The sequence below is a fragment of the Gossypium arboreum genome, chromosome 7 (assembly GCF_025698485.1).
Source record: "Gossypium arboreum isolate Shixiya-1 chromosome 7, ASM2569848v2, whole genome shotgun sequence".
NCBI classification, from domain to species: domain Eukaryota; kingdom Viridiplantae; phylum Streptophyta; class Magnoliopsida; order Malvales; family Malvaceae; genus Gossypium; species Gossypium arboreum.
Window position 1 is genome coordinate 84223741 of NC_069076.1, and position 11017 is coordinate 84234757.

At 27.8% G+C, this 11017-nt stretch overlaps 1 protein-coding gene and 1 non-coding gene across 5 annotated transcripts; both read right to left on the reverse strand.

Moving 5' to 3' along the window:
• Positions 1 to 3017: 3017 nt before the first annotated feature.
• On the reverse strand, positions 3018 to 8454 carry LOC108457849 (bystin). Of its 4 annotated transcripts, none has more exons than XM_017757042.2 (12): positions 8158 to 8454; positions 7851 to 8051; positions 7335 to 7461; positions 7177 to 7228; positions 6755 to 7082; positions 6376 to 6455; positions 5816 to 5863; positions 5418 to 5564; positions 4496 to 4568; positions 4313 to 4388; positions 3562 to 3672; positions 3018 to 3372 (listed from the first exon to the last, which is right to left on the reverse strand). In XM_017757042.2, the coding sequence occupies exons 1-11, from the start codon at positions 8275 to 8277 to the stop codon at positions 3593 to 3595; spliced, it is 1332 nt and encodes a 443-aa protein (XP_017612531.1). In that variant the 5' UTR covers positions 8278 to 8454; the 3' UTR covers positions 3018 to 3372; positions 3562 to 3592. The 4 variants fall into 4 exon arrangements, 3 of the variants coding, with proteins under 3 accessions (XP_017612531.1, XP_017612522.1, XP_017612517.1); XM_017757033.2 differs by having other exon boundaries at positions 3018 to 3347; positions 8158 to 8453; XM_017757028.2 differs by having other exon boundaries at positions 3018 to 3358; positions 8158 to 8453.
• On the reverse strand, positions 4894 to 5016 carry LOC128295747 (small nucleolar RNA snoR111). Its single transcript, XR_008286305.1, has one exon. It is a non-coding gene; the product is annotated as a small nucleolar RNA snoR111 (small nucleolar RNA).
• Positions 8455 to 11017: the final 2563 nt, after the last annotated feature.

Consider the following 11017-nt stretch of genomic DNA (forward strand, 5'->3'; position numbering starts at 1 on the left):
TGTTGAATTTTATATTTCTTTGACTCTCAAAAAGAAATAATCATCTAAGATGAAGTACAATTAAATTTGTCTTCATTTTCTTTCCTCCTATTTTATAGCACCATTAAAGTGGCCGTTCAAAGCTCGAGAGTTCTAGCGATGCTAGTATTTTGAAATTTTCAGCTTATTTTATTACATCACGAAATATGAACGATTCCCTAAAATATTCGTCTTTATAAAATCTTTAACAATATATGTAGGGTGGATTAGTTGCGATAATACAGCTCAATTAATATTATATATGATTATCTTAGTTATAAATTCTTTTAATCTTTCATTTAATTTTTATTTCTTTTAACCTTAAATATTGATATTTATTAAATCACACTAAAATGAATAGAAATGCTAACACTTATTAACTTTGCCGATGCGACATCACGTTAACAATTAATTATTTTTTAAAATTTTAAAATTTAAAAAGTACAAAATTTATTTTAAAAATTATTAAAGTTATCAAAAATATAAACATATAAAAAGTTTTTCTTAATTTTAAAAATTAATTAATTACTAATGCAATATACACATAGATGACATGTCAGTAAAATTAATAAATAGTAATTTTTCATTCATTTCAAAATAATTTAATACAAATGCTTAAAAAGTATTTACGGGTAGATAGATAAAAATAAATTAATCAAATTCCAATAAAAATTGTTTAAATTCAAGTTGATATTATTTATTAGTGTCCATTGATAATATTTTGGTTTTTTAAGTGAAATTGACTTTAGAGTGACTGATTTTTAAACTGTCTTTTTAACCTAATTTATAAAATGATAAAATAATCTCATTTTCATTTTCTTTAATTGTATGAAATAAGGAAGGAAAAGGATGTTAACTTCTCCTTCACTTTCGGTTTCCTATTATCTTTTCAGGTTCAGGACAACTACAAAGTTAAATAAATAAAAGGTCAAATAACATGGGATAAGGATGCTTGCGATGCTATCCTACCATTAAGTCAAAATCTCTAAAATCTTAAATCTTCCTTTCTCCCATGTAAATATAAAATAAATAAATAAAAGAGTAAACTACAAAAATAATTACTTTTATTTACTTCAAATTATATTTTAATCACTTATATTTGAAATGTTACAATTTAGTCGCTTACATTATTGTTTTGTTACGAAGTGGTTACTCTACCGTTAAGCTCTATTACCTCTCTAACGGTGATCTTACATGGCAGTCCAAATTAAATTTATTTAATTAAAAACCTATTTTCATCCCAGCAACTGGATATCAAAGTTTACATTTAAAACTCATTTGGACTGCCACATAGGACTACTGTTAGGAAGATAACAAACCTTGACAGTAGAGTGACAACTTCGTAACAAAACGATAGTGTAAGTGATTAAAACGTAACATTTCAAATATAAGTGACTAAAATATCATATGAGACAAACAAAAGTGACTATTTTTGCAATTTACCCTAAATAAAAATGCTTTTTACTCTTCTCAATTTAAATTTATTCTTTTAAAAAAGTTAAAATAATTTTATTCTATCAAAACTCTATCAATTTAAAAATGAACAAGAAAATTAATTATGGGATTAATATTTAAAGAAAAAAGTAAACAAAGTTATTAACAGTTTAACTTTGATGGCGTACTTACAATCTTTTGGACTTCATTGCTTGCTGAAACTATCGGGTGAAATCGTTAGACCCCTATACATTGACCATGTTTATTTAATCTGTGTTTTTCCTTGTTATATATTAAAAAAATATTTTTCTATATAATTTTGATTAGTATAACAATAAATTTAATCTTTAATATTTATATATTTTATGTAAATATTTACAAAATATGTAAATTTTACAAATTAAATTTATTAAATCACTGTCAATTCGATAAAGCGTATAAATATTATGAATAAAATTTGTTAAACTGATATCGAAATGACAAAATATAAAAATTTTAAAGACAAATTTATTGTTATAATAATAAATATGTACAATTGATACACAACAAGTGATGAATTAACACATTTGAATCATTAATAAGTAAATTCATGACTGTAAAGTTAAAAATATACATTTAAATAATATTAAAATTAGTTAATATTTTGATGTATGAAATATATCAACTTAAATTATAGTGCAATATAAAAATAATTTATTGTAATTCCTTATCGACATTTTGACACAATATAAATTTTAAACATTTTAAAGTCAAAATATACCATAAGCTTTAGCACTTTTCAAAATTTTAGAATGTATTACCTATACCTATATTAAATTTGTTATTTTTATTTCCACATAGCAAAAAGAATATTTTATATTTCAATAATTTAATGAATTATTTTAAATTTTATTTTTATTCAAAATTATAGGAATGAGCACAAAATATTAACTCGGGAAAGTTCTCTACTACAATTCCACAAATACAAGTAAATTTGTTCAAAGAAAATAAATAAAAAAAAACTTTGGCCCTTATGGAACAAGGAAAAGTATTCAAAATTCAGCATGAAAATAATTTTAGTGCTGAGATTGGGATGGTGGATTAAATGAATGTAAAAAGATAACCAAAAATGCTTTTGACGAAAGCCAAAACTAGTTTCCAAGTTAGATGTAAAAGTACTTTTTGACCCCAAACAAAACATATTTAATTTAACCTTGCTGCACTCCAAAAGCACTTCCCATAAGAAAACACAGCCTTAAACTCACACAATGTCAATATGTTGAAAAAAAAAATTTATCCTTTATTTTCACATTTTTAAAACTATTTTCTATTACAAGTTCGGACACGTGTGCTTAACATACTAAAACAAAGATGTGATCATAAAGAAATTGGATATACTTGTATAAAACACACGATTCACATGAATTCTGTAATATATGTAGCATGGCATTTGAGCTAGGAACCTTACACTTTGAGAGCTTGTTAAAGAGTTCGGCCAGCCTGATCCATGTGAAGAACAAAGGACAAACTTCATGGTAAGGCCATTGCTTTGCCGGCCCCCAAACATTAAAAAAAATAACAAACGGTTTAACACTCATCAAACAAATAATTAAGTTGGTACGAACTGCTTAAAAACAATTTAGGTGCCACAAAATTATAAATGGCATAAACAAAATTCATCCTGCAATCTTCATGGCAAAATTTGTCACCTATGTGAACCCTAAATCTTTAACAAGTTCAAAGAATTGTAAAGGTCCCCTACTAGCAATCATATTTTACATGCAATCATGGTATAACCTTCTCGATAACTTCTAATTGGCAAGACCCCACCCGAGAATTCATGCTTACTCCTCGTGTACTTCCCATCTCAGCTACCCAGTTTTACCATTTAACTTAAGGGGCTTCGTCCAGCAACCCTATCAAAATCCTGTATCAGGAAGTCTAAATAATAAAAAATGTCTTGTTCAAAACTTTGCTCAGAAACATAAGAACTGGATTAAGCATAGGAGAACAACATAAAACAATTTAACTAATAATCATGCCAGTATTTGGATGCATTTGAAGAAAAGCTCACATTCAGAATCCTAAATATATAATTTTATATCATGCATAAGCAGGAATCAATCATACCAAGGCATCAATGGGGTCAGCAATCGTAAAGTCAATCCTCCTCCATAGGTACTTCAGGAATATCAAACCTGTCTTCCTCAATGGTTTTATTGATCACATGAACAGAAGATGGTAATATCAAGTCAAGGTAACAAAAAATCCAACTCCGCCAACATACCAATATGAGAAAAACAGAGAAATACAATGCATAACATTATATCTTTATTCAATATTGGAGACGTCTTCAGATATATACATATAATTAATATTAACACTGAAATGTATCTACGTGACATTTGAACTCAAGCAGACATAATTAAGATTGCAAACAGGTATAGGCAACTTCATAAAGGATATATTATTATAAATAAACCATTTATATAACGGATATTCGTCTGCTTTTCCTTTAGCAGACAAAATTAATATCAAGTGTATCCAATTTTCCAAACATGCACAATAAATTCTTGATTTTAGGATTAGGATTAATGCATGTCAATCCTAATATTCTGCCCTTCAATGAACAGTTAAACAACATACATCCTAGAGCATGGCATCTTGCCTTCTATTGCATTACAGCACAAACTCCATACTTATACGTACTAATTTAACTTATTCCTTGAATACAGTGCAACTAATGTCATCTTTAAAAACCTCAAAGCAAATAAATGAATCACAAACAAGCACCATTACCACAAAGCAACAAAATTTATAAGTTAATTCTTACATTCATAAACATGAAAAAGGAAATGACCACTTAAAAAGAAAAGGATATCTAATAGCATAGGATCATCCTCCTTCTCGCCTCGGTTACGGCTGTTATCTAGCTCCCTCATTATTTCAGGTGTAACCTATATCATGATGAGCACAAGGATCATTGACTGTCAAAATTGGACCAAAAAGGGGTAGTTAAAAGAAGCTATTCGTTATCAGTACGGATGTGAGAGCAATGTCTTACTAATTTATGCTTTTGAGTCTCAAGTAGAACTCTAAGGTTATTTTTATCTTCCTTCAGCATTTCATTTTTGTACCTGTAAGTATTTAGATAAAAATGCGGTAAACGGGGACATCGCAGAGGTGTCATGAGCTAGTGAGATACTAAAGATATGCTATAGTTCCATCAGATTAATCAACTTCAAATAACTTTTAATTCATGAAACATTCCCTCGCAATTTTAGAAGGAAAACAAATACATACAAGCGCATCACGATCCACATGGGTACTTAATAATTCATCAGTTCAAAGCGCAGAAAAGGAAATTCGAATCACCAGCATCCTCTTTTTTTTTCATATTTATTAAGTTAAAAACAGAAATCTTTTGCTACACAAACACACGATATAACCTAAGAGAATAAAATGTGGACAAGCAACAATCAATTCATCAATTGAGAAAACTGATGACTGAAACGATATCTCGGCCTTCTATTTCACTATACCTCAATGAAGAGAGACAATAATAAAATGTCTCCTCACTTCCTTAGATGAACAGAGGTCCCCTTTAAAAAACTTGTAAAAGACCATTTAATAAGAAAAAGGGAAGATCAAGAAACTTCAATAGTATCTAAAAAATAAAACTTCAACAAATATGAATGCCAAGTATAGCAGAACCAGTGAGCCAGCAATGTCATTGTGGTTGCAGAGAGTAAAGAGGGAAGGTGTCTCTCCATTACCATTTTTTCTCATCCATTTTAACCATTTCTTACCTTATTTTGCTTCAATGTAAACTAGGAACAATTCCATTGATGCTTGACATAAATATTTTCCTCAATAAAAGCCTACAATACTATCTCAAACTCAATATTATAATTTGGTGCACATTAAATAAGATGTGAAGTGGTATACTCAAGAGGCAAAGAGTATCTCAAATAAATTTCACTGACCGTTGCACAAATGCCAGAAGAGACTGATGCCATATTACTGGCATTATCCTTGTATCCTCAAGAAACCTCATAAAATGAGCAACAACAGCATCAACAACCCGATATGGCAGAGCATATTTCTTCTCCAAAAGAAGCTTTATGAAATAACTGTAACAATTTTACCAATAAACATGATACAGTTTGTAAGAAAGGGCACTACAAGAAAAAAAATGAATTGCTAATCTCTAGATTATTGATCCCTATCTGATAACTGAAAGAGATTAACGCATCAACAAGATATCAAGATCATGAAACCATGAACCATAAAACATGCTGAAACTTTACTTCTACCACCATCCACCGTTTTGCTTCTAAGAGAGAGAGAAACAACAAAAGGAAATGTCAAAATATTAAAATACCTTGTTGTGCCACAATATTCCATTTCCGCAAGCTTCATTAATGCAACACTGCAATTCCATTTACAAATTAGAGGCCCTCGTAATCATCTGAACTTAAACAATTTGAATGAGAATCCAGCAGCCTTAGAGAGAATTAAACAAGCCTACCATGCTCAGATCATCAATTCCATTTACTATAATAAACTATAAGCAATTAACTTGCTTTTAAAGATTCAAAAAACACCTCTCCGGACCACTTCATAACATCCACAATGATGAGTACCAACTTTAAAATATTCTTGCTGGAAAGGATATTATTTCATTTCCTACAAGAAGCTGCAGGCTATCCAAAATTTCTGGCAAAGCCAGCCACAAGATCCTGACTTGCAAACTCCTATTCAGTCTGTGTCCAATATTGTGATTCTTATTTAGGCATAAGTAAAATCTACATTAATTACAATCTCTAGTAACAGTAAAAACTATGATAATAAGTTTGGTAACAGGCTCAACATACTACCTGAATTCTAACATTGAAATAAAACCCCTCCTAGTATCAGATAACTAAACCACCAGTAAAATACCTTGAATGAAGCATAGGAATGGAGACTTTTTCAAGAACACTCCCAACGATAACTGCCTCTCTGAGATTGCATGTCCCTGACTGAAAATAAGCAGGGGAGAAAAAAAAAAAGCTTGTATGTCAAAATAAAAGAAAGCAGCCTATCATACAATCCAAAAATATCCTCTAACACATGGCCAAAAACCCAAAAACTTATGCAAATAAAATAAGGTATAAGTGAAGAACAATGAAGAAGCTGAAATATCAATCTAAAGAGAAAGTCTTAAGGCTAAAAGCTTACAACAGTAGCAGCAAGAAATCATGGATTATTTGAATTTTTTCAGATAGAAAAAGAAAACTAGATACCAAAGATTCATTGCGATGGGCAGAAATTTGTATACCTTACACAATGGAAACAATATTCCCTTGTTGAATGCAGCAGGTTTGTATAGAGCCTTCTTCAAAGACTGATATAGGGCAAAATGAAGTCGCTTATTCTTCCGAATATCATCTCTAACACGTGGAAGCAAGACTAGCCTATAAAAACGCTCTGCCTTCTTAGCACCCAAATTGGAAGCAAATATTCTTGTAGCCTGAAACATCGCATTTGGAGACCAATTCTCAGGCTGAGTCAAGTACAAAACATCCTCCCAGAGTTGCATTGACGGAATGTGTTTAAAGGCTTTGGGCATTTTCCCAGTTGTGTATTTGTTCAGAAACTTGCCAACTCTGCACATTTAGTTTGCATTCACCTGTTAAGGGCTCTGCACTTTCTTTTATAGAAACAAAAATAATCTTACAAACACAAGGGGAGCAATATTACCCCTTATACAAATCAATAAGAGACTCATCCAACTTAGGCAAAGGTTGTTTTTCTGCAATTAAACAATTTCAACCATAAAACCCCATTTCTAAGTAGGTAAAATTCTTTCACAATATCGGTAGATCAAATAACTGAATATAATCAACTTAAAAAGTTACCTGAAGCAGCATTTGCATCATTCTCCTTGATCTTTTGAATTATAACGTCCGCAAGTGTCCTTTGTGGACCAGCATCCTTTGATAAGAATGCCTCCAGCAATTTCTCATCATCCTCATCAATTTCCTCCTACAACATAAAATAAACGTAGAACTGACCTTTTAACCAGAATAATTGCAATGATCTGGAAATAGAGGGGGGAAAAACTAAGCGATCCTCAATAAACTAAGGCTCCATTTGGTTGTTACTTGTGAAATTTGCTTTGTCCTATTTGCTTATGTATCTTAAAATTGTTAAAAAGAAAATTAATAATTGATATTGCAACAAAATCCTGATATTTTCTTCATAAAAATAAAAGTTCAATTGTTCATACTTCACATCAAAAGGAAAATTGGAAAAAGTAACAGTAATTGGAGCCTAAGTTCCTAAGGAGCATACTAGTGAAGATAACTAGTCAGGAAAGTAATATTGAAATGTTTAATTAAATCAAATTAAACGATTAAATAAAAAGTTGTTACTTCATAGTTGCCAAATTGACTTTGTGTCTCAGAAAAGCCACCAAAATCGTCAATGTCCTCTTCTTCCTCATGCTTGTTAGGTTCTTCTTCAACCGAACCGAACGCACTCTTAGCGATCCCTCCTGACGCTTCTTCTTCTATTTCCTTCTGTTGAAGAAGCGCTTCTTTCAGGATTTTCGAGCTCATCCCCGACGAAATCATCTGCAAAAACACACACACACATATATTTAAAAAATAAAAAATAAACTAGCAACAAAAAGAATTCAAAAAATAAAGAAAAAGCTGAAGGCAGGAAGCGGAATCTTACTTTGTCTTGCTTCTGGTGGTGTTTGGGAGCTTTGGAGTGTTTCTTTGTAGAGGCGACGGAATCGTCATCTGCTAAAAATGGCTGCGGATTTTGGTTTCGCTCTCTTTTGTTCTTCGCCATTGACGGAGCTTCGGCCAAAAAGAATATGAAAATTCAATGTTCGGAAGAGTGAAAGGAATGTGGAGGCGGCTACGGTACTCAAAAGAGACGAGGTTTTAGTAACACGGTGCCAGGGTTTTAACTTGAAGCAATTTCGTAATATCTTTTTCCTTTTTGTAATTTCGATTTATTTCTAGGACATTATCTTTGTTAAAGTTGGGAAAGATTATAAATAATTTTAAATATTATATAAAAATTACAAATATTTTTATAATATATTAAAAATAAACAGTAAATTTTATACAATCTTCTCTTTTCTGCATTTAATATGTGACGCACTTTAAATTTTAAAAATAATAATATTATGCTAGATTGTCATGTGTTTATTCCTTGTGAAATTTTCATGTATTATTTCATATGAAATTGACACATATCAATTCATTTTTAAATATATTATAAAGCGTGACGCGCAAAAAAATTTAAATTAACTTTTTATATTACATATGTTGCATGTTATTTTACTGATTTAATATTTAAATAATTTTTAAAGAATTGTATTTTTAATTGTAGTGACATAATGTAAAATAATATTTTTATTTAAACCATCAAATACAATTAAAATATATTAACTTATCAATTTAAATATTATAACAGAAAATTTCTAAATCATAATTAAATATTTTAACATATTCAACATATAATATAGTTTAACTTTATTTAATTAATGCTAGGTAACATTATTCAAAATAATAGTTGCTTAACATAATCAACTCTAATATATTAATTAAATGATAATATTTCTTTTTTAATTATCAAATATAATTGAAGTATATTAACTTATCAATTCAAATATCATAACAGAAAATTTCTAAATCATAATTAAAATATTTTTAACATATTCAACATATAATATAGTTTTACTTTATTTAATTAATGCAAAATAATAATTGATTAACATAATTAACTCTAATATATTAATTAAGTTATAATTAAGATGCTCAGAAATTTGTCCAATTAATAACTCTATTTTACATACATGAAATTAGCAAAAAAATTAATTAATTATAATTAAAATTATCAAAAAAAGTTCCTATATTTTATGGTTAGAGTTCTATTCAATTAATAATTCTATTTTAAAATTGACACAATATTTTTAATTAATAATTGTAAATTAAATTATAATCTTTTAAATATGTAATAATTATCACAACTTCTATTAAACTATAATTATGTTTAAATATATAGTTATTACCGCTTTTATTTTACTTCAACTTTTTATTTTAAAATGTAAATTTAGTATTATAATGGAAAATAAAACTATTCTCATAATTTAAAAAATTTTAAACTTGTGTGAGTTGCATGTGATTTTATATATTATAGTTTAATTAATAAATTTTAATTAAATTAATATAATTTTATATTTATATAATTAATATATTATTCAAAATACTAAAATAGTAAACATCAATAACATATATAAATTATTTTAATATACATAGATCTACTACTTTCTTTTTTTATTTTTCAATTTCGTTGAATTCGCTAAAACCCTATTATGTATTTGATTAAAATGAGATATTCATACATGATTTGATTCATTTAAAAGTTAAAATTATTCAAATTTTCAATTACAAAAGTTGGATTCTAAAATTTTAATCTCTAAAACTACATTGCTACTTCCTTTTGTATGTAAAGCCTTTTTTCTTTTCATTAAATAACAAATAAGCATTATAACTTATTTTTATCAAATTCAACAAATTAATATAGCCGATTGAGAGTGTTGTTACTAATACAGGAAGATGTGGATTTGAGTGTCTTTGAAGTGTATTATACTCCTATTTATGAGTTAAGGAGGAGCTACAGATAGTTATAAATAGCATGTGTCAAAAAGAACAGATATGATCATCAATAAAAATAAAAAGAATTTTAGTCATTATTAATAATTGCAATATAATTTTAACTCAGTTATATCTTAGAAAGTAAATAGAAAACATTCTTAATAATAAATAAATCATATTATAAAAATATAGAGGTTAATTTTTGAATGAATTGAATAATAATGCTATTTTGTTATTATCATGTAATAATTAATAATGTATTTAATAATTAATGTTTAATTATTATTTTGTTATTATCACATAATAAGCCGCAATATATTAATAAATTATTATTTAATATAATAAAAGTAAAAGATATTTTTGTCAATTTAAAAAAAATTGAATCGTGTTATATTATATTATATTATATTACATCTTAAAACCACCATATTTTTCTAAATAAATTTTTAAAATTTAATATTGTATAATGAATTGCTTCAATTATCTCCTCCAAAGATGCACCCAATTGTGCATCGAACATTAAAATTTCTATCAATAACCCTTTTCATAGTTAATTTTAACAATAACTCTTGAAGGGTAACGATTGTTTTTAAATTTTTGTGTTATTTTTGCCACATGTTACACAAAAATTATGTCATGTAAGGAAAAAATATTTGTTTTAATTTATGAAAAGTCACAAAAGACATAAAAATTATAAAAGATAAAAGTTACAAATATATATTTATTAAAATATATATAGAATGTGCAGAAAAATATAATTTAAAAACTTAATAAAAATTATACAAATGCTAGCTTGCATACCCGTGCAATGCAGCAGCTAACAGTGTTTGTCAATTTTAAAATAAATAAAAATAATGTAAATTTAATGTTAACATAAAAATTAGAGATTTCTATAGGTTGGGTTGGGTGCAACTAAAATTTTA